The 26,376-nt window shown below is 56.3% G+C and overlaps 3 protein-coding genes and 3 non-coding genes across 7 annotated transcripts; 5 read left to right on the top strand and 1 right to left on the bottom strand.

Annotated features, from left to right (window-relative positions):
- The first annotated feature begins 1,603 nt into the window (after positions 1-1,603).
- LOC104017432 (uncharacterized) lies at positions 1,604-4,646 on the top strand. Of its 2 annotated transcripts, none has more exons than XM_087739812.1 (6): positions 1,604-1,858; positions 2,237-2,288; positions 2,501-2,688; positions 3,216-3,374; positions 3,733-3,852; positions 4,512-4,646. In XM_087739812.1, exons 1-6 carry the CDS (start codon positions 1,712-1,714, stop codon positions 4,578-4,580), a joined length of 735 nt encoding a protein of 244 aa, XP_087595938.1. In that variant the 5' UTR covers positions 1,604-1,711; the 3' UTR covers positions 4,581-4,646. The 2 variants fall into 2 exon arrangements, with proteins under 2 accessions (XP_087595938.1, XP_009468734.2); XM_009470459.2 differs by lacking the exon at positions 4,512-4,646 and adding an exon at positions 4,142-4,339.
- Positions 4,647-7,052: 2,406 nt separating this feature from the next.
- LOC148050970 (uncharacterized) lies at positions 7,053-10,826 on the top strand. Its single transcript, XM_087740745.1, has 6 exons — positions 7,053-7,101; positions 7,860-7,996; positions 8,522-8,684; positions 9,460-9,607; positions 9,983-10,215; positions 10,356-10,826. The coding sequence occupies exons 2-6, from the start codon at positions 7,894-7,896 to the stop codon at positions 10,483-10,485; spliced, it is 777 nt and encodes a 258-aa protein (XP_087596871.1). The 5' UTR covers positions 7,053-7,101; positions 7,860-7,893; the 3' UTR covers positions 10,486-10,826.
- Positions 10,827-13,026: 2,200 nt separating this feature from the next.
- TRNAH-GUG (transfer RNA histidin (anticodon GUG)) lies at positions 13,027-13,098 on the top strand. The gene has a single exon. It is a non-coding gene; the product is annotated as a tRNA-His (tRNA).
- Positions 13,099-15,186: 2,088 nt separating this feature from the next.
- On the bottom strand, positions 15,187-15,259 carry TRNAK-UUU (transfer RNA lysine (anticodon UUU)). The gene has a single exon. It is a non-coding gene; the product is annotated as a tRNA-Lys (tRNA).
- A 639-nt stretch (positions 15,260-15,898) lies between these two features.
- TRNAH-GUG (transfer RNA histidin (anticodon GUG)) lies at positions 15,899-15,970 on the top strand. Its single transcript has one exon. It is a non-coding gene; the product is annotated as a tRNA-His (tRNA).
- Positions 15,971-18,447: 2,477 nt separating this feature from the next.
- LCAT (lecithin-cholesterol acyltransferase) lies at positions 18,448-25,854 on the top strand. Its single transcript, XM_009470458.2, has 6 exons — positions 18,448-18,680; positions 21,651-21,807; positions 22,270-22,385; positions 22,727-22,822; positions 23,080-23,304; positions 24,682-25,854. Exons 1-6 carry the CDS (start codon positions 18,533-18,535, stop codon positions 25,302-25,304), a joined length of 1,365 nt encoding a protein of 454 aa, XP_009468733.1. The 5' UTR covers positions 18,448-18,532; the 3' UTR covers positions 25,305-25,854.
- The last annotated feature ends 522 nt before the right edge of the window (positions 25,855-26,376 follow it).

The raw sequence follows: 26,376 nt of genomic DNA, 5'->3' as shown, positions 1-26,376 counted from the left end.
GCAGGAGGGGACACATTTCCCAGCCAGAAAGTGGCTGTGAAGGTGGGAAAAGTGACTTTGCCCTGGGGTAAAGCATCACCACAACCCGCCTGAAAGGCTCAGTCCCGGCTGCTGCTGCTCTTGGTCTCCGTGCTTATGCTTGGGAGAACCAGGAAGGGGGTGGGTGGCCTGGGGCAGATGGGTGCCCCCACGGGCTCCCCTCCACGGGCACGATGCACAGCAGAGCATCCCCAGCACCTCCCCTGCCACCTCACCTTGCTGGCACGGTATGGGTACATGGGGGCCTCTGGGACCCCGAGGCACAGCCCGATGGAGCCCAGTTTGGTGGAGACGTTTATGACCGCGGCCCTGCTGCAGCTCAGCCCCTCCTTCCCTGCACCCTTCGCTGCCTTCTCCAGGAGCGGCAGAAATTCCTGACGTAAAGACACCGGCGCTCTGTTAATACGTGACAAGTCCCGAGCCTGAGGACCGCCCTGGAGGTCTCTGCCACAGACTGTGGATGAGCAGCTGGACAGACACCCCCAGCAGAAGGGCAGGGATGAGGAGGATGCCCCAAGGACAGGACAGGCTCCAGCCTTTCCCTTCCCTATGGAAGGAGCGAGCCGGCATGGCCAGCCCGGGGCAGGCAGGAGCTCCAGCTGGGGAGGAGCGAAGCGTGGGAGATGCTGGGGCTGGGCTCAGCTGCCTCCCTGCTCCTCTGGGTGGGCAGAGGAGACCCGCAGTCCTGGTCTTGCCCCCATCAGGCTGCCTCATTTGAGAGAATGAGAACCCACCCAGCTGAGGTGACGCTGCATGTAGTGAATTCACAGATGGCAGCATGCCATGTGAACTGCCACTTCTGTTGCTGATGAGGGGCTTCAGGCCTTGGCTTTCAGATGAGACTACACAGCAAGCTGTGGCTGGGTAAGGTCACTCAAGCTTTTGGGCAAAACCCTAAACTTTTATCCTTCCCCAAACAAGCATGAGAAGAGACACAAAATGAAGGCACAATAACAAGTTAATTTGCAAAGTGGGAAGGCAGACAGTGGAGGTCTTGAGAGCAGTGATGGCCCCGGCATGTCAGAAGTAGTGGAGCAGCTGCTCAGCTTAGTGCATAGTGAGGCAGCACCCAAAGGGATGGAGTGCATGAACAGCAGCGTGGTGATGTGCAGGCCAGGCAGGTCCACTTCCTTCTGCCAGTAGGCCACGCTGGGTTTGCTCCACTCCACGGGTCTTTCATGGGGCAATCAGTGAATGGGCATTGGCTTGGAAGAGGCAGGAGCAAAGCAGAGAACATCTGCTCGTGGCCATCTGAGGCACGACCTGGTCCAAGATGGAAAGCCCGTCTCGCCCACAGCATGCTTGTGAAGCTGTAAAGCCCACGTGAGCCGTGGGGCATCCCGCATCCCTGCCACGTGCTGCTCCCTCCCTCCTCATCCACGACAGCTTCTCCTGGCCAGGCTGGCCCATAGTGCCTGGATTATGGGGCCAGGTTTCCCAAGGTCAACTGAGTTTGCCTGAAAAAGCCAAGTGATTTTTGCCCATTGGTAATGAGGGCTGGCTCCCAGCCAGGAACTGTGTCCCAGAAAGTTCAAAGAGCTGCAGAGGTTGTACCTGGAGCCAAGGGTTTGTGCAAGCCCTGAGCGGGTGGGGTGGATGTGGAACATGCTATAAAGAAGCATTAGGGAGCTGAGCAAACAATGCAAGCTGGAGCAGAGGGAGGAGAAGTGACATGGCAGGGCTTTGCGTCCGCTCCGTTCTGGTGACTGGGGCCAACCGGGGAATTGGCCTGGGGCTTGTCCGGCAGTTCCTGGGGATGCCAAACCCACCTGAGTGGGTCTTTGCAGCTTGTCGGGACCCCAAGGGACAGCGAGCGCAGGTGAGGCTGGGCTGGGACACAGGGGGTTGTGCTGGGGGACGGGAGCACTCGGTGGCAGGGCAGCAGGTTGGAGCAGGGAGGGGGTTTGCAAAGAGCTCGAGCTGCAGCCGGGCACCCCAGGTGCTGTAGGGCAAGGCAGCCGAGTTGGGATAGCTGTGGGATCAGCTGTGCATGGGATGTGCAGAGGGGACAGTGGCACACGACATGTGTGGGAGGCACAGAGCCCCATCTGATAAGAGCAAGACAGCCAGAGCAGGGTGCTGGGCATGAGGTGGTGCAGGGATGGAGCTGGAGTGACACGGGCTTTGCCTGGGAAAGGCTGAGCCTCTGCACAGCTGGTCCAGTCTCTCCATGCCCACACAGTTTCCTCTCTTGCAGGAGTTACAGAATTTGGCCTCCAGGCACCCCAACCTGGTCATCATCCCGCTTGGTAGGTGCCCCAAAGTGGGGGTCCCTCACCCCAGTTCCCCTGGCGTGTGCCCAGGCACTGTGCACACCCTGGGAGCCCAGTGCCAGGAGGGAGCTGTGCCAATGGGCCATTGCCTTTGGTGACACCGGGTGCTGCCATCCCTGGGGGGACACCGGGGGCTCCAAGCAACCATGGGGACATGGGCACTGACCTCCCCCATGCCGGCTCTGCAGAAGTCACCGACCCTGCCAGCATCAAGGCAGCTGCAGCCAGAGTTGGGGAGCAGCTGGGGGGCTCGGGGCTGAACCTCCTCATCAACAATGCTGGAATTGCAAAGATGAACTCACTTGATAACGAGACGCTGGAGAACATGATGCAGGTTTACACCACCAACACAGTTGGGCCCCTGCTGCTGAGCCAGGTGAGACCCTCACCCCCAGCACTGCAGCAGAGCTCCAGGGAGCATCCCTTCCTGTGGCCCTGAATCCCTGATCTGGACCATCCTGAGGGGCGTGAAGGGCCAGTGGGAGAGGGTCCTGCCTCCACTCCGGTGCCCGATGGACTCTCGCTGAATGAGAAGCTCATGGAGCTGCGGGCTGGAGCTCAGGAGCTGGAGCCTGGTGGGCTGGGGCAGTGGGAAGAGGAGGGAGGATGCTCCAGTGCTGGTGCCAACGTTGCCCACTGTGGACGAGCTGGTCCTCTGCCCTGTGCCACCTATGTGTGCGCCACTCCTCTCCTCTCCTCTCCTCTCCTCTCCTCTCCTCTCCTCTCCTCTCCTCTCCTCTCCTCTCCTCTCCTCTCCTCTCCTCTCCTCTCCTCTCCTCTCGTCTCCTCTCCTCTCCTCTCCTCTCCTCTCCTCTCCCTCTCCTCTCCCTCTCCTCTCCCTCTCCTCTCCCTCTCCTCTCCCTCTCCTCTCCCTCTCCCCTCCCTCCCCTCTCCTCCTCACAGGCATTCCTGCCCTTGCTGAAGAAGGCTGCCCAGGGGAGCCTGGGCTCAGCGCTGAGCTGCAGCAAGGCAGCCATTATCAACATGTCCAGCTCTGCAGGCTCCATTGAGGAAGTCTATTTATGGAATTACGGACACGTTGTCTCCTACCGCTGCAGCAAGGTACTGCCACACTGCGCTGGGCGTGAGCCCAGATATTTTCCTCTCCGAACAATCTCACATGCCTTCCAACCTCCCCCTCAGTCCCTGCACCTCTCTGCACTGTGATGGAGATCCCATCAGTCACTGGGTCCCTCTGACGGCACATTCCTGTGCCTGGCCCCAGGTCCCACCTCAGAGGGATATGCTGGGATGGGCCCTCGGCTGGGCTGGGCATCTGCATGGGGATAGTGCAGCAGCACCATGTGCCGCGGCGAGCTGACTCCACCTGCCCTTCCCTGTCCCTGCTGTTGGGTCTGTACATGTCCCCTTGCAGCCACCCTTCCCCTCCCACCGCCATCCCTGCCCTGTCTCCCCACAGGCTGCTCTGAACATGCTGACCAAGTGCCAGTCCCTGGGGTACCGGCAACATGGTGTCCTGTGCGTTGCTCTCCACCCTGGCTGGGTGCAAACTGACATGGGGAGTGCAGGATCACAAAAGGTAAGAGAGCTTTTGGCCAAGGTCTGGAAGAACCTCTTTAGTTTGGAATGCAGAGCTTCCTGTGGATTCAACAGTCCCAGACGTGCTGGGCTCTGAGACAGCTCTTTGGCAGATGCTCTGAGCTAGAGGCACATGAGGGAAGGAGATGAGAGATGGGGAACACTTCTTGCCCTGTGCTGACCTCTCCTCACTCATGCCAGAGAGCCCCAAGCCCTGAGCAATGATCTGCTCCAGGGCAGACCTTAGCCAGGCCTTGGGCACACGACTGTGTTTCTCCCTCTGCCCGCAGCCCCCTGTGACGGTGGATGAGAGTGTGCAAGGGATGCTGAAGGTGCTCTCCTCCCTCACTGAGAAGGAGACTGGGACCTTCCTGGACTGGGAAGGGAAGGTTGTGCCCTGGTGAGATGCCAGCCCAGGATCCTGGCAGTGGGGCCCTTTGCTGCTGCACCGAGTTGTGCCTGTGTCTTAATAAATTTGTGTCTGTAAACAATAAGTAGAACTATTTAAGCCTTCCTTTTGGTCTCCTTTTAGCTATCATTGTGAGAGCCTTCACTAATGCTTTGAGAGAACTTCTCAGAGTTACTTCTGCGTATAATTGAGCTAGGTTGGTCTGAATGTCTGAACTCCTCTGACTGAGGCCCTGGTTGTCATCCTTGCAGGGCTTTGTCCCTGGGTACAGAGAGGCTCATCCCACAACTCTCCCTCTGAATGGCAGCACAACCTTCTGACGCATCCTCCCAATGAGCCCTTCCTGGTTTGTAAGTACAAGGTCCAGCAGAGCACTGCTCCTCGTTGGCTCCTCTATCACGTATATCAGGAAGCTGTCACCGATGGTCTCTGGGAACCTCCCGGGTTGCTTATGCCTTGTTGCGTTGTCCCTCCAGCAGATATCAGGGTGGTTAAAATTCCCCAGGAAGACCAAGACCTGCAAACTTGAGGCTACTTCTGTCTGTAGAAGGCCTCATGCACTTGTTCTTCCTGATCAGGCAGCCTACAGACTGACACCCATTCCAGTCTTCGCCTTAATCCTGACCCATAAGCTCCCAGTTAGCTCATCACCCATTCCCAAGCAGAGCTCCATGCACTCCTGCTGCTCTCTCACATAAAGGGAAAACCCATAAAGGGGTCCCCGAGCCCTGCCATTGTCCCAGGACTGGGGATGCTGCTGTGTGTGTTGGTCTCCGAGCCTGGTCCATATCCCAGGAACTGTAACTCCACAGTGTGCGCAGCCCCACACCAGCAGTGGTGGCACAGCCTCTCCAGTTGGGACCAACGAGCTGGCCAGCACACCTGGAGTGCACAAGGTGAGCCCCTGTCTGGGGACCACCCCCATTCTCCTTGGGGAGTGGGCAGTGAGGTGGGGATAGCACCCCACAACACCTACCACACCTCCCCTCCCTCTTGTAGGGCAAAACCTGGCAAGATCTGGGGGAGGCTAACGGAGGTCAGGGGAGGCCTTGCAGTCCCTCTGTGACATGGTCTGGGGGGGGTCACAGTGGGACATTCTGCTTCAGGACGGAGCTGGAGGCCCTTTGGTGAAGTCAAAGAAGGAGGTGGAGACTGTGGAGGAGATACTTCCTTCCCACCCTCCTGCTACAGGAATTAACCCAGAGGGAGCAGGGGACGAAGATGGAAAACCTGTGGCCAGATGTGTTTCCCACACTGAAGAATCTCACCCCTGGTGGTGAGGCTTGCAGGAGTTATTTTCTGAATGTCGTAAACAATATTAGCTATGAACATAGCTGTGGAAACATGGGGGCCTTTTGGGAAGGACTGGGCAGGGTGCAACAAGAGCCCTGTCTGATCATCCCTTCCTGTCTCAGGATCACTTTGGCAGCCAGGAGGTCCTGGATCCTCTGCCTGAGGACCTTCCTCTGCGCCTGCCTTGCTGCCCACTTCCTAGGTTGATGCCCCTGGCACCAAGGGTTGCTGCTTGCCTTGCAGAGGGGATTGCCCTCCCAGAGCTCCCAGCCACAGTGGCCGTGCAGAGTTGATGAGCAGAGGGCTCACAGTGGTCCCTGCAGGGGAGATACCTGGGGATCCCCTTAGGCTCTGAGCCCTCTGTGGTCACCACACCATCCTCTTGCTGGTGTGGACCTCTGTTCCCATTTTCTACATCTCCTGTCATGTGGAGCACCTTACATGTTCTTAATTGGGGTGGCAACACATTTAATCTCATTCATCATCTCCTTGGGTTAGAGTGTGCTGAAGGGTTGTGAGCTTACTGACTTGGAGCATGACATATCTTTCACTTGCTTTCCAGAGATCCTTCTGATTTGGGATAGCGTGTCTGAATGCATTAGACGGCATTTGGCACAGGATAGGGTGGGTCTTGCATCCTGTTCCTCCCCTCGTGAAACCCTGAGAGCTCGCCTTGTCCAGACAACACTGTGCCATTGAGTGCCATCAGTTCCCCACTCTGAAAGCAGAAACAGTCACCTGGCAGGACACTGCTGTTGACAAATGTGGCACAAACCAGCTTCTCTGGCACCTGCTATAAAAATGAAAGTCCAGATAAAGTAGAAGAAAGTGTTAAGCACTTTCTGGGACTTCTCATCAACACTGCCAGAATGGGAGGACCATACCCTGGTACCTTTTTAAGGGTTTCTCCTTGTTGGAAACCCCTCCAATTATATCTAGGGGAGGGATGTTGGCCTGCTGTTACTTTTCCCAATAGCTTCTTGAGCAGAGCAGAGGAAAAAAACAGAAAAAAATGCCTGGAGTATGTGCTTTCTCTCCAAAGCTTCCTCAGTGTCCCATCTTGGTCTTTGTAGGCTGGGGGTGGGCAAGGCACAAGGCAGCATTCCCATGCGCTGACAAGTCACTGGTGAGTGTTTTCCTCTCCAGGATACTTCTGAATCAACTTCTTGGACCATGTTTGGGATGCTGGGGCAGCAGGAGCAGCAGCTTCAGTTCCCCATATTCCTGTTGTGAACCTGAGAGATGGCAGCTTGCATGGGGCAACACATGGCAGTGTTATTGCTTCTTGTCAATTCTGAGCTGTGCAGTTTCTGCCTGAAAAGCTGAGGGGCTCATATTAGCCAAACAAAACTTTGTTATAGGATATCTGACTGCCTGTGTCTTCTTTGAGCAGAAGAAAGACTTTATAAACAAGGTAAAAATGTTCCTGGAATGCTCTCACATATCTCTGTCTCTGTTTCAGACCCCAGGGAGGAGACATCTGGTAATATCAGGCCAAGAGAGTCCTGAGTTTTGCGTGGATCCTGGAGGTGTCTTTGTGTTGCCACAGTGCGTTTGCTTCTCATTGGTTGAGGAAGTCAGGCAACATTTTCCATAAGGTTTCCCCTGATTCATCTCTTTCTTCTGGGTGCAATTTCAAAATTGAAAGATCCACATGGATTGTACAGGAAAAGTGTCCCTGAGTGGGTACCAGATTCATACAAGTCCTATATTTGTGACATAGCCATGCCTTTGGTGAGAATTGAGGACGCCAAGTGCCCCTAAATGCCTGCTTCCCGAGTCCCTGGGGGACAGAAGGAGTGATTTCCCCTCCTATGCTTGAGTGGGGTTCCTCAGAGCTCTGACCTGAGCTGGGGCTGCTCAGTAGTGGCCTTAATGGCCATGTGGATGGTGGTTATGCATTACAGATGCCCTGACATGAGCCTGACAGGGTCTACAAGAGAGCTGCAGGGCAGGGTTAGAATTCAAACCAACCATGGGCATTTGGGTAGAGAGTAGTCTGTTCTCCATGTCCATGAACAGGAAGAGGAGATGAGAGATGGTCTCCAGTGAGGGAGTCAACTTTTTCAGAGTTAGGACTGGGAAGCCCTGGAGAAGACTGATGGAACCTCTCATGTGCTCCCAGGCCATGGAGGTCTTGTGTCGCTCCGTTTTCTAACAGAGCTCTCAAGGATGTTGCACATTGTGCTTTGGAAAGCAGCGGCCGTGAAAGACCTTCTCAAGTCTCTCTGTGACTGTACTGTTAATGGAAAATGCAAGGGCAATGTGGTGGCCCTTTCTTCAATCTGGTGTCCTCTCATTTCCAGATTTGATTTTACACTTCCCCCTGAGAAAGAAGCCATGGAATGTCCCTCTATAGGACCTCTGAAGGCCGCAGAAGACAGGGAGGAGGAGGAGGAAGAGAAGGAGGAAGAAGAAGATGATAAGCAAATTGAGACTGATGGTAATGTCACATCTGACTTGTGAGAGCATGGCAGGGGGTGGTGGACATAGGTGCTTGTGTGGGGGTGTTCCTTTAGTCCTCAGCAGTAGGTGGCTGAAGACAAGGACAAAATGTGGTGCCCTGGGAGGGAAAACTGCATCTCTTGTGCCTCGCTGTACACAGCAAAGCTCAAGTCACCCGCTACGGACAAAGACCTCATGGCAGCCCAACACTGACAAACACAGCTGGTACTGCTGAGGGATACTTTCCCCCAGGGCTGTGTTCCCTGGTATATATTGCAAGCTGCTCCTTCATTTTAGGAAACTCTGCCTTGAAGCTGCCAAGGGTAGAGGGGTCTGCCTCTCCCACAGATCCTGTGCACTTGAATGTGGGGAGAAAAATGGCCCAGAGATGACAGTTAAAAGGCTGGTAAGCTGTGCCAAAGACCTCCTAGAAAGCAAGACCTCTTCGAGATGATGACGTCAAGGGAATTGGATTGTTTTATCAGATGCTGGAGCAGATATGCCTGTCACTCTTGTTAAATAGGCACAAAGATGCTTTCCGAAGAGTCTTCCCATTGTATAGTTCCAGAGAGTCCTCCTACAGGACATCTCCTTTCTCGAAGAAGGCGGTCTCGGTCTCCATCCACACTATCTGGCCTGAAGAAAGAAAAGGGGCGCAAAGGCAAAGGAAGAAGGTCACCTGGCAGGTGAGCCTCATGGAGAAACAGATGAGGGTGACCCCATGCTCTTGGATTTCTTGAATGAGTTGTTCCCTTCGTACGCAGTGTTGGTATTGTCTCTGAAGGATTGTTCAGATTTGTCATGGTGACTGATGTTTATGTGCAGAATTACTCCAGGATCTGAGGAAATTTTTCTCCTTCCTTTTTCATGTCTATGAACCTCCTCTCATTTCAGTCTAAATGATGCCGCTTTTCAAAGAAAAATGAAATTCTTAACATCCTCCCCCAGCAAGACAGAGCAGTGTTCACTGTTTTCTACCTTGGATTTAGTCAGCTGGAAGACTCTCATTTGATTCCAAATCTGGTGTTCAGGGGGGGTTGTCTGGCAGAGGAGGAGTGCCAGAGAGAGCTAATTGCCAGCATTGCTTTTCTCCCTCAAACACTTCGTCCTTCTCCTGCACTGGGTCCCCCCAAAACACAGCCTTTACTGTGTGGCCACCACAGTGCAGTTTGGAGGACGAGGTTCATGGTCCCTCCAGGCTCTGGTTATTGCAAAAGTCATTGTTGTTCTCTTTGTTCCCTCAAGATGGGGACCACATGTGGGTGTTACAACTCATGCGAGTGCTACAACTCAAGGTTTTCTTCCTCCACTGTTGACATGAAACCAAGTAGCCAAATACACCTAAATCTCCAGCAGAACTGCTGTCTGCTGCAGAGGCTGGCACTGAGCTACTCGTGAGCACAAGGTGGAGAACAGCCTCATCCTATACTCATATCAGTTCACCCTCTTGGGTATTTTCAGCTTTCTGCCAAGAATTCAGGAGAGCTTCTTGGTGGTGGAGAAGGACAGCAAGCACAAGCAAACTCTCAGTGTCAGACCTCAAACCACACTTCCTCTTTTCAGAAACAAAAAGAGGACCTCCCCGTCGCCCCAGGAAACCAGTCCGCAGGTCAGGGTCTGGATCAGTTCCGGCAGGGGCTGAAACGGGATGCGGGTGGAGGTCCCAGGGGATGCTGGACAGGGTCATTGAGCGCTCTTGGTGCCCTCGGGGCCTCCAATTCCTCCAACCAAGCCATCTTCATGGTTTGGTGATGTGCTCTGACCTGCTGGAGGACTTAATCTCATGGTTCCTGCTCTGAAAAACGGCCATTCCCTCCCCTCATTTACCTCATCATGGGTGATGTCAGCATGAGAGTGTGGGGCCAGTGGGGAACTAATGTCCCCCCCTACCCAGGCGGCCATGCTGGAATGACTCTCCTGGTTCCTCTGCTACGGCTGCAGGTCCCTGCCTGGGGCAGTTTGTCTCATAGGGGTTTCAACGCAGGCTAGGTGGTCTCAGGAAACATTGACAGAAATTTGGCCGCGCTCACCATTGCCACTGGTTGGGAAAGAGAAGAGGACTGCTCCCTTCCTGCACAGAGCCACAGTGAAGAGGAAGCTGGAGAGTCCACAGGGGCTATGCAAACTGAACGTGTTCACCAATCTCAGCCCAGGAAATGTCAGCAGCAGCAGCTGTCCGAGGTGTGAAGGACTCCAACTCCTGAGCTCTGGGGCTAGGTATGGCATCCTCCCCTTTCCCATGACCTGGCTTAGACCCTAATGCCAGGCAGCCCCAACCTGCCTCCAAGTTGAAGGCAGGGGGGAGGCAGGAGGGTGTCAGCCAGAAGGTGAGAGAGACTTTTCCCTTGCTGTTGCAGCCAGCTTTCTGTGCGAGCAAACTACACCTTGCAACTCTTGGAGACTTACTACATGCGTCGGGAAGAGTGGAGCAGGAGAGTAGAGCTGAATCAGCAGAGGAATTACGAAGAGAATCAGTTACTCTGGTAAATCTCTCCAGCTATGGATGGTGGCTCCCCATCCCTTGCAATGTCCTTTCCTCCACAGCCAGGAGGACTCAGGTGAAAGGGGTCTCTCACTGGCACCCCTCATGGCAGTGCAGCAGGCTTGGGAGTTTGGCACCTGGGATGAGGCACCCTGCCATCCAAGGGCCAGATGTTGGGCACGCCAGTAGGATTTCTAGGTGGGAGCAGAAAGTTGTGGGAAAGAGAAAAAGAAGAAAGAAGTTGTGGGAAAGAGAAAAGGATTCCTCCAGTGTTTTCTAACTAGACACTGAGATGCCTTGCCCTATGGGTTGATGCCTGTTTGGTCCAAAGTCTCATCCATTGCCCGACCCATCCCCAGGCAGACTGCCTGCACATGGGACTTTGTCATTGCCTTGGATGCCAGGGTCTGTGTCCCATCATGGAAAGTATAGAAATGCCAGGAGAAGCAGATCCCATAATATTCAGCTTGAACTAAGCACATAGCATTTCTGCACTTCCTCCCTGCACAATAAAACCAACCTGTTCCTCCATAATGCCGCAGCATTGGGAAGCAGATGACTCTCAGGGATCCAAGGGAAAGGTATCTGGACTTCTGGCAGAACAAAGAACATGTGAATATGACAACGAAGTCTGTAAACATGGTCCTGAGCCCTCCCAGCGATGGGAGACCCCCTCATCTCTGTCTCTTCCATATTCCTATTAAATCCTGTCTCCACCTCTCTTGTGGGTGGCTGCACTCCTTCTTCTAAGCCGGCGTGCGGAGCCAGGATGGGCTCTCAGTGCCATGTACATTTCCATGGGGCACATGTGACTCTAGGGGCTCCAGGCTGAGCAGAGATGCCCACAGGGGCTCTGGGACTCAGCAAGGGGCTGACGGAGTGTCGTGAGGGACCCGATAGGCACATGGGTGCCCTGGGGTCCATGCAGGGCTTGAGGTCACCAGGGCTCACCCACTGCACATCCCGTGGCATGTGGAGGGATGGGGAGGAGGAAGGTGGTGGGATGGTACCCAGGGGGCCGCGGGCTGCCCAGGACAGGGAGCAGGGAGCTCTCACCCCCACCGTGTCCTTCCCTCTCCACCAGCACTGAGCCCAACCTGTGCCAGGGCCAGAAACAGCAAAAGCAGCTCTGGAGTCACTAAAGCACCTTCTCGAAGGTGTAAAATTGGGAGTAGTGTAGGGGTGTTTCTTTCATCACTAATGAATACAAAGGTTGTGTTTTAACATAGGGATGAAGAACATGGGACCCTCAACCATGCCCCCCACCTTGGCAGAGGATGGGCCTGACACAGGGCACATAGGACTATTTTGACATCTCTGTTTGGGCACCTAGGGTGTTTTGAGGGTCTGTGAGTATCAGCAGGGGAGAGAAAGGCAGGAGCAGGATGGCTCTGGGAGAGCAAACTCCTGGCCCTCCCCATGCTCACTAGATGTGAGGCCATTTTGGCGTGCCCAAGGAAGGAGAAAGCCCTGATGGGGAGCAAAGGAAGAAGGGATCAGACTGGCATTGGATACATCTCTCTTGGCCAATTTCTACCCCAGGCCACCTTGTACCACCTGTTCACATCTCTGTGGTGCAGACCCAGCCATAAAGAGGCTAAAAGGGCAGAAAATTTGTTTTCCTCTCCAAACCAGGCAGAAGCAAAAAGCCTAGAGGACAAGGTAGGCAGCACTGACCAACACACTCCATCAACTGGGCCACCAGAGGGCAAAAGTGAGATGGGGGGAGGATTAAAAGTGTCACAGAAGCAGTTGGAGGGGTGGTTTTGGGAGAAAACCAAGGGCTGAAAGGCAGGCTTCAGTGTCAACACAAACCCTGGAGACACAAGGTTGGAGGACAAGACTCCAAACCAAGGAACCCTGCAAGGCTGAGCCCAGCCAAGAGGCTCAGCCCAACCATGCTGCCTGCCCTGGGCTTTCCTGTGCCTGAGTGATGCTGTCAGGGAAGGATTTCCCTGCAGGGACCATGGCTGGGCAGGGAGGTGGCAGTGGGGCCCTGGGGATGTTGGATGTTGGATGAGAGGCCCTGGGGACATCCTGGGTTACCTGGACCTCCCTATCCAGGGCCTTCCCACAGTATCACTCAGCTCCCCATGGAGATCCTCGTGCCATTTGTTGTATTTTAAACTGAATTGCCACAAACTTGTTGTATCACGTACTTATGATGCTATAAAGTTACTTAATTATGTACCTCTTGTGTAACTTAGACTTAGCTGAAACTACTATAACACTAAATTTGCTGTATTATAGCATGATGCCCCCACTGCATGATGCCCCCATGGCACGATATCCCCTCAACAGCGCTGTCTTTTGCAGCCACCTCAGTCCCCAAGTGCCATCCCGGCGTTACCAGCGTTTTGCACAATTTAGGGCCTCATTCCAGACTGCTGAGGCTCTGAGCAGCAGCATCCAAGTCCATCTGTAGCCGTCTTTTTAATTTTATTAAAACAGTGTTCGCCAGGCCATGCAGGGTGCCCTGTGCCAGGAGAGGGGACAGTGCAGGCGCCCTCCTCCCCGTGGTCCCAGCGTGTGGCAGGACGACTTCTGCTGTGATCGTATAGTGGTCAGTACTCTGCGTTGTGGCCGCAGCAACCTCGGTTCGAATCCGAGTCACAGCAATGGTTTTGCAAATCACCTGGTGCACGAAAAAGCCAGTTTGCAGATGCAAGGGAGGCATCTGCAAGGAGGTTAGTTTGCAAAGATGCTGTGCCCTAGGAGGGAGCCACAAGCTCTGACATGCTCTCTGCTCCGAAGAGTGACTGGACTCGTGCCTACAATGATTTCCTGACCTGTAGTCACTGCACTGTAGTGTCTCCAGTGGGGCTGCAGTGACAGCTTCCCCATGCTCTGGGAAAGCATTCCAGCTTCTCCATTTTCCAGGCAAAGCTTGAAAATTTAGAGGAAATCACGCAGCTCTCCACCTTCCCCTCACCAGTTCTGCAAAAAGGGGACCAGAAGATGCTGTAGCCACCCTGCAGAGCCAAAGGAGGCGGGAGGCAGCAGCTTGCTGCCCCAGGCTCAGCTCCAGAGAGCCAAGAGCTCCCTCCTGCCCTCCAGGGTAGGAAGGCTCTGCCACAGCGGCCACCTGAAGAAGAAAGAAGATCAAGATGATGAAAACCCACTGCTGGCACTCCCAGCTCCTGGGGAATGGGATTTTGGCTGCAGCACCTCCAGGGATGCTTCCATGGCAGAGGCAAAACCCATCCAGTGCTGAGGGATGACCCTGACACACTGCAGGTCTGAGAACCAGAGGTCTTATGGGCACCAAGAGGCAGGTGGAGATCTCTGGGGTGCACCAAGAGGTGCTTCAGCTTGAGGAAGCGTTTTAAACTGTTGCCTTTACTCTTCAGGAGCTTTCAGACCATGGAGACACCCTGTTTGCTTGGTCTTGGTGCCCTCTCCTGACAGCTGTGCAGAACTTACTCTGGACAGCAGCTTTCAAAAATGAAATTACAACTACCTGCACAAAAGTATCGCATAGGTTGCACTTGGGGCTCAGCTGGTGGAGAAGACGCTACCTGAGCAGCAGGTCTCAATTTATTCACCACTGCAGGGGTAACTGAAAGTAGCAGAGGGCTGCCAGTGCCCAGACAGATTGACTCAGGTGTCTGGGAAGGGGAAAGGGAGGCTTTTTAATTGCATAAAATGAATTCTTTTTCTTTCATACCTTATCCATAGCAAGAAATGGAGAGCAAAATTCATTACACATTTACCTTTAGGATTTGCAGTTTATAGGACACTACTTGCACAACTTCACATATCTCTGATCTTCATTTACTCTTTTACTAAAAACACATATTTCTTTATGCAGAGAAAGCTCAAAAAGCATTTTCCCTTCTAAAGATAATACAGAAGGAAGAGAAGACAAACATCTAGAGAAGTTGTCCTTTAGCAGCAGCAGTACCTGTCCCACTTTTACCCAGCTGAAAAGCAGAAACACAAAGAAATACACAATTTCTTCACCCCTCCTTTTTCATCCATTACTCAACTTTCTGCTACAAGAGTTTCTATTTTGCCAAAATAACATGAAGTGTATATACATGTACACAGTGCAATTCAGGGCTTAGATGAAGCAGCGTGGTGGCCCCACGGGTCGCTGCAGCCTCTACTCTCACATGAACCATCTTCCCTTAAGACGATGCAGGGCTCTGCTTTGGTTGGAGTGGGTTTGGGATGACAGGCAACAGAATCACAGGATGGCTGAAGATGGAAGGGACTTCTGTCATCCAGTCCAATCCCCTGCTCAAGCAGGACCACCCAGAGCTGGCTGCCCAGGACCATGTCCAGACAGCTTCTGAATACCTCCACGGATGGAGACTCCACAGCCTCCCTGGGCAACCTGTGCCAGTGCTCAGTCACCCTCACAGTGAAAAAGTGTCTCCTGATGTTCAGATGGAGCCTCCTGTATTCCAGTTTGTGCCCATTGCCTCTGGTCCTGGCACCGGGCATGACTGAGAAGAGCCTGGCTTCCCTCCTAGGAGAGATGCCCCAGTCCCTTCATCATCTTTGTGGAGGTCATCACACAGAAAAAGGAGGTGCCAGCAGGAACCCAGCCTCTGAGGAAGCTGCTTGAATTGAAGGTGGTCGGTTTGGGCACCTGAACACCAGTCCCCAGCTTCATCCCCATCTCAGCTGTTCCAGGAGGGACTCGTCCCAGCAGGAAGAGGTTCTGTTTCTGCCCAGGGGCTCCTAAAGGATAAAGCCTTCGCCTGAACAGGGGCTTGAACCCTGGACCCTCAGATTAAAAGTCTGATGCTCTCCCAACTGAGCTATCCAGGCTCACATTTCGGGTTTTGGGGGATGTTCAAGACAGGCAGTGAGGACCCCATTTCACTGCATCACTGAAGGGACAACATGGGGACTTGCTTTGACCTCTTCCAGCCCCGCAGTGCCCCAACAAGGCCACCACAGTGGAGGGCGACCTCCCATGAGGAGGAGCACCACCAGGACCTCTACCCTGCCCTGGCAGGCATAAACACCAGGTTTATCCTCTCGGGGCAGGCAAAAGCCAGAGTGACGAGGCAGAGGAGAAGGAGAGCCCGGACAGGGCTGTGGGTGCCAATCCCAGCAGCCTGGGAAAATAATAACCCAGCAGCAGTGGGCTTTGAACTTGCTTTTCCAGAGACCAGCGCCCAGCACCAGCTCCTCAGCCCACTCAGCCACGCTGCCTGCACACACTGGGCTCAGCACCCAGCTTCTGGGCATGGGCTGGACCGGCATCCCACCAGGGGACTGATCCTGACGCAGGGATGTGCCCTCGGAAAGCGCCAGTGCTGTAGGGATGCGCCCGCAGGAGGGCGAGCAGGGTGCCGTAGAGGCGGCTGTAAAACCTCCGCTGCCCCCGCACCGCTCCCCGAGGGAGGCAGGGGGGATCCGGCCGGAGGAGAGGAGCGGCAGCGTGGGGCCCCCCGCTCGGCGGCTGTGATCGTATAGTGGTCAGTACTCTGCGTTGTGGCCGCAGCAACCTCGGTTCGAATCCGAGTCACAGCAACGCTTTTGCCAACAGCCTGGTGCTCGGGAAGGCCGGGCTGCAGATGCAAGGGAGGCGGCTGCAAGGAGGTTGGTTTGCAGAGACGCCGTGCCTGAGGAGGGGGCCACAAGCTCTGAGGGGCTCCCAGAGGCCGCCCTTCCTTTGCTCCTGCCCTTCCTCCCAGTTCTGCGCGACAGGGAACCCACCCTGCCAGCCCAGGCCACCTACCAGTGCCCTCCAGCCCCAGGCAGACCCAATGCAACTCACTCTTCTCTGGGAGGAAGAAGACATCTTCCCTTCAGTAGTATGACTTTTCTGAAACCAACCCACTCTGCTATACCTCTTTATTCCCATCCTGGCCAAGGTGGAAGTAAAGCCTCCCTGGAAAGGCTGCATGTGTTTCTCCTTTCCTCACAGAGCGAGAGGAGATGGGAGGCAGCAGCTTTCTGCCCCAGAGCTCAACTCCAGAGAAGATGTTGGGTAGGAAGGATTTGTACCCAGAGGATCAAAAGGCCACACTCTGGATGATCTTGGACTCCCCCTGCAGCATCCCTCTGCTCAGCACTGCTGCGCACTGGTCCATTGCCCAACTGGAGCACACTGGGAAGGCTGAAGCACACTGGGAAAGCTGGAGCAAGTCCATGAGCAGTTGGTTTCTGCTCCACCACCATGTCTCAGCGCCATTCACCTCTTCTCAAATGCTTTCCTCTGGCCTCTCCAATAAGGAGCAGCTCTTCCCCTTGGCTGCAGCATTGGGTCCAGGGGTGGAAGGTCCAGCTGGACACACAGCCATGCCATCCTGCTGACTTTCTGCTAACACATTTCAAAAATAAGAAAGGCCCTAATTTCTCCCATCCTGCAACCTCTCCCCAGGCACACAGCCCAGCACGTGGCCCTTGAGGCAGACCGGAGCAGGGAGAACATCTCCTCTTGCCCACAGCCCTGACCCCACACAGGCAGCACCGCTGGACACAACATACCAGGCTGAAAGTCAAGAGCAGCAATTTTAAGGAGAAAAGTTAAATTATGCCATAATAAGCCCTGGGGTAAGTGGACACCCCCCAAGCGAGGGGCTGCCCAGCAAGGGGCTTCAGGGCAGAAAGCCTGACAAAGGCAGAGGACAGGGCAGGGCTTGGGGTGAGCAGAGATTTCTTATTGCTCCTGTTCATGCTCCCAGGGTGTCCCCGGCTTTCTGTCCGCCAAGGAGAGCATGATGGAGATGCATCCCCAGATCCTTTTTCCCCTGAGCCCCTTGTGCTCATCTGGTGCAACTGAGCTCAGCCCAAGGGTGACGCTGACCCCTGAGATGGGATGGGAAGCCCCTGCACCCTGAATCCGACCTCCTCATCTCCACAGTCAGTTTGTTCAGCACTTGCCTGCCGGGCTAGTAAAGCTTTCCTTGGGCAGAGCAATGCATGGGTGCACCAGGAGACTGGCTGTGTCAGGGGGATGGAGTCTCCCAAGGGAGTAGGTGAGGGTTGCGTGGGCACATGGAGCCCATTTCTGCATCCTCATGTAGATTTGTAACCCCCTCCTTCTTGAAACACAGCACAGACATGCCTTCAGAGCAGGCACTGTGGCTGTGCATTGCAAAAACAACTGAAAAAGCCCTCCTGAAGCTGAGATGTCACCCTCTTCTTCCTCCCCCTGGGGCTGAACTGTGCCCCAGGGTCCCTGGGGACCTGCCAGCAGCTCCCTATTAGTGCCCCAGTGGGGAAGAGCAGTGGGTAGGGGCTGGATGGCCAGAGGGGGACGCCATCAGGGACCAGCTCCCCCCTCCTGGGGAAGGGGCCCCCCTGCACTCTGACCCCTTCTGCCCTGTGCCCCTCCAGGCGCTGCTGGCCCAGGTCACCCTGCCATCCCCTGGGTGCCTCACAGTACCCAAAGATCCCTGGTACCTGGTGCAGGCAGGGGCACCTTGAGCCCTGCCCATGCAGGCTGGGGGCTGTGGGGGCTCCCCCCAGCTGGGACTGGCACCGAGGGGGCAACCATGGGGACCCAGAGTCCACAGTGGCCAGGAGCTGCAGGGTCCCAGGCCGAGTGCCTGTCGAGGGATGCTGCATAGCCCTGATGTACCAGCCCTGATGTCTCCCAGAGGTTTGGGGTCTGCCTGGCCATGTTGGCAGCACCAGCCCCCCCCGGCCAAGGGCAAGAGGAGCAGAGAGGTGCTGTGTTCACCCAGGCAGGGAGCAGGCAGGGAGCTGGCAGCCCTGGGCAGCCCCGTGGGGTTACCCCGGGAGCATGGTCCAGGGGGAAGTGCATGGCAGTCGCAAGCCCAGCACACAGTGGAGGGACGCTGAGGCACCGGGAAGGTGCTAAAATTATGTGCCAGCTCTGCTGGCACCCCCAAGAAGGGCTCTTGGGGTGCAGAGAGCGCCTGGGCAACGCTGGGCTGCCTTGGCAGGCCATGGCATGTCCGCAAGGCCGGTCCTTCGGCCCTCCCCGTCCCTCCTCCCAACACGGCCAGCCCCTTGCAACTCTCCCCTCCCCTGCAGCCCTGGTGCCTCTTGGCTGGACCTGCGTAAAAAATATAAAAGGCTGTTTTGCTTGGAAACGTCCAGAGGATCCCGGCTGAGCTTGCCATGGGGAGCAGCGGCACCAGGGTTGCGTTGCTGACGCTGTCGCTGCTCCTGCAGCCCACGTCCCAGTTCTGGCTCTTCAACGTCCTCTTTCCACCCACTACCACCCCAGAAGCTCCCCCGACCAACAGCACACCGCCTGTGGTACTCGGTAAGGTCACACCAGCATGGGCACCATGAGGGGTATGGGTGGGCACCCCAGTGCCGTGCAACCCCCCTGGAGCCAGCGGTGAGGTTGGGGTGCCACGCTGTCAGCACCTTGGCAGCTCTTGGCTGCAGTGGCCCTTTGCAATCTGGAGCTGGAGCCACCGAGGGGGGGGTGACACACGGCTCCCAGGTCCCCTCCCATCCGCTGGGTTGGGGATGCAGGGCTGGCCATGCCCAGCCACAGCTGCTTGGAGCTGGGAGTGCAAGCTGGGCACCCCAGAAAGCAAATGGGGCTCTAAAATCTCACAGCTGGCCCAGAGGGTGTTTTAGGGCTTGCTCGGTTCAGGGGGAGCTCTGCTGGCAGAGGGACAGGGGCTGCAGCACATCCTCATCTGCCGCTTCCCAGAGCTGCTGCTGCCGGTGCAGTGGGCCAGCATCCACCACCCCTTGCTCCCCCAAAACCCACCCCATCCTGTGTCTTCTGCCCCTCCCTGGTGATGGTTAAGTCATCCTCTGCAGCTGCAGAAGGGTGTCCATCTTGTATCCCATCCAACATCCACCCTACCTGGGGAATGGCGTAGAGGAAAGCGAGCCTTTGGCAGAGGTGCTGAGGGAGGTGAAAGGAGAGGCTGGGGCATCACACCGGGGAGGTGGAGGTGGGAGCAGCAGCCACCAGCTGGTACCTGCATCCTGCATGGCTCTGCCTTCCTTTGCCCCTGTGCCATCACTGGGGACTCAAGTTTTGGTTTTGCGATGAAACCTCTGCTGAGCAGGACTGGGTTTTTTTCTCCTTTTCCTTGAATCAAGCCAAGTTTCCCCTTTAAAAAGAGAAGAGAAAAAGCAGAACATCCCTGCTGCAATGCTGAGGGCTGACCCTGCAGACTCCCTTCCCAGAGGCATCAGAGAGCAGGGAATGGTGTCTGGAGCCTCGGTGCCCTGGGCCAGGTTCTGTTTGGCCATGCTGGTGGCCAGGAGACCTGGGTGGCTGTCACCAGGCACCTCTTCTCAGGATGGCTTGTGATGGTTGGAGCATCTCCCTGTGCCCCTGGTACCAGCCTCAGCCCCTGTCCCGTGCCCAGCCTGGTCCGGTTGCCCCATGTGCTGCTCAGCATCCGTGCGTAGCCCATCCCCCTGGGCCAGGCGTCCTGAAAACCCCCAGTGCCCTTGGGACCGCCGATAACCCCTCTGCCCCCACAGGAACTCCCTTAATAATTACCTAATGTCCTCTGGAAGGGGAGGCAGAGCTCAGGGCTGCATGCCGGGGGCAGGGGTGCTGGCTGTGCACCTTCGGGAGCCATCAGAGCAGCTCGTGGTCCTGCTTTTCTTACTGGCTGGGGAGGTCCTCTCTGCTCGCTCCCTGCCTTGTCTTTCCTATGCCAGGGTCTACTGGATGGTCTGGTCCCCAGCCAGGTGCTTTGAAGGCAGGATTAGACCCTCCCTGTATCCCTGAGGAGATGCCACAGAGGTGAGGGAGCTGTGAAGCAGGTTGAGGGAGGCAACCACTACATCCCCTTCACCTCTTGCATGGGATGAGGCTTTTGGAGGCTGCAGCCATGCCTCTGCCACGCTGCAGGAGCTGGTGCTGTGGTGGGAGGGATGGGGCTACAGCATCTCCAGGCCAGGCTGCCCTCGCACCCTGTGACAGGGACAGGCTCCCCAAAACACTGCACGCATGGACCCTGGGGTGTAGGGATGCCTGAGGCTGGTGGGGAGCAAGGAAAACGGGGGACATCCTTCTCATGTCAAAGATGCTCCTCATCTGCATCCTTCCTCCCCAACGCCAGGCAGTGTGGCTCCCACCCCGCCATGCTTGTGGGTCCCACCGCCACAGCACAGCCCGGGTCCAGGTCCCAGACCAGAGCAGGGCAAGCATCTATAGGGACTTTAGGCCACAAAGCAGCTCATGGCGTCCTTGGGGGAAGCACCTTACATGGGACACATAGCAGACAGTGCCTGCAGCAGCATTGAAGGTCCACGCTGTCCCCAGCCATGTATCGTGGGCCAGTCCAGGACCCACTGGGGCTGTGGGATTCATCACCCAGTGGTCCCATCCGGCCAGGCTCACAGCCACTGTCCCCTGCAGTCCCTTTATCTCTTGTCCTCACCCTTGGGGTCAGCGCTGGCACCAGGAGCTGGCACTCAGCTCCTGCATGCCAGCTGGGAACACTCTCCATGGCGTGTGCCCATGGCACAGGCACACATACCAGGGTGGCACCAGGATGGGTGTCCCATCCCTGCCAAGAATCCCAGAGGCAGACCAGGTGCCCTGGTGATGGTCACCCTCCATTGAGGGAGCCCAGGTTGCACGTGTCAGACTGTGAACCTGCTTAAAACCACACTGTGTTTACCATATGCGCTCTTTGCACTGAATTCCTGCAGGATACGGTTCTGCTCAGCACCGAACCATTTCAGAGAACTTTGTCAGTCTGTGTGGAGGGTTTAAAGTTCAGGAAAACAGTGTGTGGGCCTCGGGTGCCAGCACCGGGATGACTTTCACCTCCCTGGGGACTCTGTGCATCCCTGATCTGCCAGGGGATGCGGTAGGGCTGGGCAGCCCTGAGCAGCACTGGCTCCTTCCCCCAGGCAACAGCAAGGAGAGGAGGATGGAAACCCAGCCAGGCAGTGGGGAATAATCCGGGATGCTTCATGCTGGTAGGGATTGGCAGGTTTGGGCTGAGGGTGGAAGCTCTGAGGATCACCCCATGGGAAAGGCAGCTCAGGGGGTCCCCAAGGATGTGTTTTTAGTGCCACTTCCATGCTCACCCCGCATCTTGGCTCTGAGTGCCCTTACTCGTGCGCGGAGCAGGCTGTTCTCCAGGGATGCTGCTCCAGCGGGTGTCCAGGTGTCCCTAGCCGGGCAGCCCCAGGGGAGCCCTGCTTGGGGGGCCAGGCGAAGCACCAGGCTGGGCAGCCCCACAGGGTCAGTGGGACAGGGTCTGTAGCTGGCTCTGCTCTCCTTCTGTGGTGCCACCAGTGCCCGGGTGTCTCGGGAACCAGCTGGAAGCAAAGTTGGACAAGCCAGACGTCGTGAACTGGATGTGCTACCGCAAAACGGAGGACTATTTCACCATCTGGCTCAACCTCAACACCTTCCTGCCAGTGGGAGTTGACTGCTGGATCGATAACACCAGGTACCGCTCACTACCACCCCGGGAGCTCCCCGGGGAAATGACCTACCAGGGATCTCCCTCCTCTCTCCTCCCCCCCGGCCACAACCTAGCACACATGGAAAACCACAGGAGCACCACGGGACTGTTTGGGAACACAGCTGGCTGGCTCCCACTCCGAGTACCCTTCCCTTGCCCATGTCCCTGCCATGTGCTTGTGCCAGCCAGACCGTCCTCAGCACCCACTGGAGATGCTGCCACCCTGCCCGGGGCCACAGGGTGAGGGGGCCACGACAGCCCACTCCATCAGAGCCTCCTGCCCTGAGATGCCAGAAGACTGGCATGGATGCTGGCTTGGCACCAGTCCACCTCCCCATCCACACAAGGCTTGGAAATAGCCACGCAGGTCCAAGCTGCCACCCAGTGGTCTCCACCCCATCCCTAGGGGACATGGTTCTTCTGCTACTTTCTGTCCTGTCCCCCCAGAGTGGTGTACAACCGAACCTCTCGAAAAATGTCCAATGCCCCAGGGGTGCACATCCGCGTGCCTGGCTTCGGCAAGACCTATTCTGTGGAATACCTGGATCAGAGCAAGCTGGCAGGTGAGAGGAGGAGAGATGTGGGGTGTCCAGGGATTCCTTGCACTCCCTGCAAATGGAGAGGGGTCTCCGTGTCTCCAGGAGGGACTGGTTCTGCAGAGAGCCCAGGTCACCTGGGAGTGAGAGACATTGGCCTCGGGGACACACTCCCTCCAAGTGCCGGCAGGGACCACCCCATCCTTGACCCCAGCACACATGGGACACATAGAGCCACTACCTCTGGCTGAGCCACCAATCTACAGGGCTTACCAGAGGACATTGTGGCCATGACCAGAACCAGGGTGGAAAAAGATTGACAGGAGAAGACAGCAGACCTAATTTCCACTCGTTCTCTGTGCCTGTAGGTTACCTGCACACCCTGGTGCAGAACCTGGTGAACAATGGCTATGTGAGGGACCAGACGGTTCGGGCAGCCCCCTACGACTGGAGGGTTGGACCCCGTAAGTACAGGGTTCGTGGCCAGGCCACCTGTGCAGGGAGGGAAGCAGGATGGCTCTCACGGGCTGGGTGAGCCGGCTAGTGTGGAGGAACCCCTGGACAAGGATGGCTGCCCGTGGTGGTGGGCATTTGGCCTTTCACGGTGCTGTTGTGTGAAGGCATGGTGGCACTTGTGGCCTCTGCACTTCTCTCTGGTCGGGGCTCCTCGGGTCAGCCCTGGAGCCCTGTGGCCATGAGCTGGTGCCCCTCTTGTCCACAGAGGAGCAGCCCGAATACTTCCAGAACCTGAAGGCACTGATCGAGGAGATGCACGATGAGTACCAGCGACGCGTCTTCCTCATCGCGCACAGCATGGGCAACCTGAACATCCTGTACTTCTTGCTACAGCAGACGCAAGCCTGGAAAGATCAGTACATTGGGGGTTTCATCTCCCTGGGTGCCCCCTGGGGAGGGTCCGTCAAGCCCCTGCGTGTCCTGGCGTCTGGTGGGTGACTCCTTGTGTGCAGCCACCTCTCTGCTTTCTTTTCCTCCTGCAGAAATGGAACAGTGGTGGTGGGGAGGGAAAGGACACGGTGGTGGAAGAGGTGGGGGACAGATGGCTGAGGGGTCTCTGGAGGCAGCACTCGTGCTCTGGTGCTGATGCCACTGCATCCCGCAGTGCAGAAAGCACCACGGAAGTTCCTGCCACAGCCCCAACAGCAGAAGAGTGGCCCAGGGCATGCCTTGGAGCTTGCTCTGGTTTCCATGATTGGGGCTGGTGGGTTTGTGTGTATGGAAAACTGCTGTCAGAAGGGTCCACTTGCAGTCTGGCCACCCCCCTTCCTCCACACCAGCTCCCTCCAGAAAGCCTGCAGCACACCCTGCACCATGCCCAGGGTCGACTCCTGAGCTAGGGGTGCTCCTTGAAAGTCAAAACACCCATCCTGGGCAAGAAAAGGGCTCAGCCAAAAATCTTGGGGCCAGGAAAGCAGTTTGGGGCATGCTCACTCCCTTCTCACTGCCTCTCCAGACATCTGCGCCTTCACTCCAAACCATACAGCCCTTCTGCAGCAGAGGACGTGGAGGCCACCCAAGGGATACTCACACTCCCCTGCACCACTTGCTTGGATCTCCCTGCATCTCAAAGCCCATCCCCCATAAGCTTTGCTGTCTTCAGGCTTTAATCTCCCTTTACCCAGTTCCTCTTAAGTCTCTTTTCAGCCTAGAAAGCCACAATCACTTGCCTAATGCTGACAGCCCAGAATATCTACAAGTCACAAGCTGAGCCTCCAAAAATGCATGGAATTAAAATCATGTGCTTGAAGATTTTAACATTGCATCACCCTTAAGTCACCTCCTCCTGTTTTTCTCTGTTGTCACAAGGGCCAGAGATATTTTTAAGGTAATCTGAGATCATTGCATGGTCTTAGGGCTCCAGACACACCAAAAATGCCAAGGCTTGCAGGATGCATGTGGGTTGGCCACCCGTTGTCAGCAGCCTCATTGGGCTCAGCTCCCTCCTGTCCCTGCAGGCAGGCGTGGAGGTGCCAGGGTTGCAAGGGAAGTCCAGGACTGGGTTGGTCAGGGCCATCACGTGTCCAGGTTTGTCTACACTCAGCCTCTCCTAGCAGCTAGAGATGTTATGCCAGCAAGAAGAGTTTGGAAAGTTGCTCTGGATATCTGCAGCCAGAGGGGTGAGGAGAGAACGAACGGCCGCGGGCAGGGCAGGGGTAAGCAGGGGAAGATCTGAGGTGGAACCATACCCCAGAGACAGCTGTCATTCACTGCTGGATGGGCGGATCCCAGCACAGCCGCCCAAGGGGCACCATTTGCAAGGGTACGTTTTGATGCTGTTTCTCATGAGCCCCTGTGTGTCCTGCAGGTGACAATCAGGGTATCCCACTCATGTCCAACATCAAGCTGCGTGAAGAGCAGCGCATGACCACCACCAGCCCCTGGATGTTCCCAACGAGCCTGGCCTGGCCCGAGACCCACGTTTTCATCTCCACGCCCTCTTACAATTACACCTACCGGGACTACCAACGCTTCTTCACCGACGTCAACTTGGAGGATGGCTGGTACATGTGGGAGGACATGAAGGACTTGCTGAAGGGCTTACCCCCTCCTGGGGTAGATACGTATTGCCTCTATGGCACAGGCTACCCCACCGTGGAGACATACATATATGACGAGCGTTTCCCTTACGAGGACCCTGTGGACATGATTTACGGTGACGGGGATGACACCGTCAACACACGCAGTTTGGAGTTGTGCAAGCGATGGCGCAACCAGCAAAAGCAGAAGGTGCACGTCCAGGAGCTGCGAGGCGTCGACCACCTTAACATGGTCTTCAGCAACCTGACGCTCAGTTCCATCAACGAAATCCTGCTGGGGAGCCCACAGGAGCAGGGGGAACCAGGGCAGGTGAGATCCAGCCCAGAGGCAGGGAAGGGGGGGAAGATCCTACCTGGACAAAAGGTCCTTAAGGAGCCGAAAAAGAACTGAAAGGAATGAGGGCCAGCTTCCCTCCGTGCTGGTAGCCACCACAAGCTGCCATGCAGGGGAGCAAAGGACTTGGAGCTGAGTTTGGAAGGAAAAGGAGCAAGACCAACAGCTCAGGTGGATGGGCTGGCACCCACTTCCACACTGATTGGTTTTTCTTTTGGGAACGGCGATTAATTATACTTCAGAGGCTTGTCACTTCCCACTAGCAGGTGGATAATTAACCGCGCTGCCAGCTCATTAACATCACACTTGTGAATTACGGTGTACGCACAAGCCCTCGTCGCTAGCAAGCCATGTTTAGGCACTTTAGACACTGTGCAGCCCATGGTGCCGTAGCCTCTGCTTACTTGGGACAGAGCAACTCGTGTAATGTGTGCAGGCTCTGACTTGCCAGGGCAGTCGCGGGGGTGCCACAGGGGTGGCACGGCAGGTACGGCTTGCAAGAGCACCTCTGCCGGCCATCAGCATGCAGGCAGCGAGCTAGGCTCCCCAGGCAAGACTGACTCAAAATCATCAGATTTACAAAATAATAAACACACTTTGCTTCTGAGCGCTGAGCCTGCCTTGTCGTTGCACAGTGGGTTAGTAAAACCAGCCGTAACCAAAAACGGAGGCACTCACTGCCTGACAGCACCCCAGGAGCCGGGATTTTGGGAAAAGCCACATGCTTGGTAATGCAACCAGGGTTGGCAATGCAACTGGGCTTGGTGACATGACTGGGGTGACAATGTGACTGGGGCTGGTGACGCAACCAGGGCTGGTGATGTGATCAGCCAGGGCTGGCGATGCAACCGGGGCTGGCAGCACGAATGGGGTTGGCGATGCAACTGGGACTAGGGACACAGCCGGGGTTGGCGATGCAGCCGGGGCCGGCAGTGCAAATGGGGTTGGTGACACAGGTGGGGCTGGGGACGCGCCCGGAGCCCCCCGTGAGGGAGCGCAGCGCCCGGGCCCCGCCAGCGTACCCCTGCCTCCGCTCGGCTCCGCGCCGCGGGCGGCGCAGGCTCGGCGCGGGGCGGGACGCAGCGGGGAGAGGCGGGGCGCTCCCCTCAGCGCTCCGCTCCCATTGGCT

The sequence above is a fragment of the Nipponia nippon genome, unplaced genomic scaffold (assembly GCF_047370975.1).
Source record: "Nipponia nippon isolate SJK-2023a ecotype South Korea unplaced genomic scaffold, ASM4737097v1 scaffold_7, whole genome shotgun sequence".
NCBI classification, from domain to species: domain Eukaryota; kingdom Metazoa; phylum Chordata; class Aves; order Pelecaniformes; family Threskiornithidae; genus Nipponia; species Nipponia nippon.
Note: the sequence above shows the minus strand (reverse complement) of the source record. Positions and strands in the feature narration are given on the sequence as shown.

Excerpts from the sequence above, each read along its gene's own strand:
- LOC104017432 (XM_009470459.2), top strand. The coding sequence starts at position 1,712 with ATGGCAGGGCTTTGCGTCCGCTCCGTTCTGGTGACTGGGGCCAACCGG. Across the intron at positions 1,859-2,236 it reads CCAAGGGACAGCGAGCGCAG|GAGTTACAGAATTTGGCCTC; the intron begins GTGAGGCTGGGC and ends CCTCTCTTGCAG. Across the intron at positions 2,689-3,215 it reads GGCCCCTGCTGCTGAGCCAG|GCATTCCTGCCCTTGCTGAA; the intron begins GTGAGACCCTCA and ends TCCTCCTCACAG.
- LOC148050970 (XM_087740745.1), top strand. The coding sequence starts at position 7,894 with ATGGAATGTCCCTCTATAGGACCTCTGAAGGCCGCAGAAGACAGGGAG. Across the intron at positions 7,997-8,521 it reads TAAGCAAATTGAGACTGATG|GCACAAAGATGCTTTCCGAA; the intron begins GTAATGTCACAT and ends CTTGTTAAATAG. Across the intron at positions 10,216-10,355 it reads CTCCTGAGCTCTGGGGCTAG|CCAGCTTTCTGTGCGAGCAA; the intron begins GTATGGCATCCT and ends TTGCTGTTGCAG.
- LCAT (XM_009470458.2), top strand. The coding sequence starts at position 18,533 with ATGGGGAGCAGCGGCACCAGGGTTGCGTTGCTGACGCTGTCGCTGCTC. Across the intron at positions 18,681-21,650 it reads CACACCGCCTGTGGTACTCG|TGCCCGGGTGTCTCGGGAAC; the intron begins GTAAGGTCACAC and ends TGGTGCCACCAG. Across the intron at positions 22,823-23,079 it reads CGACTGGAGGGTTGGACCCC|AGGAGCAGCCCGAATACTTC; the intron begins GTAAGTACAGGG and ends TCTTGTCCACAG.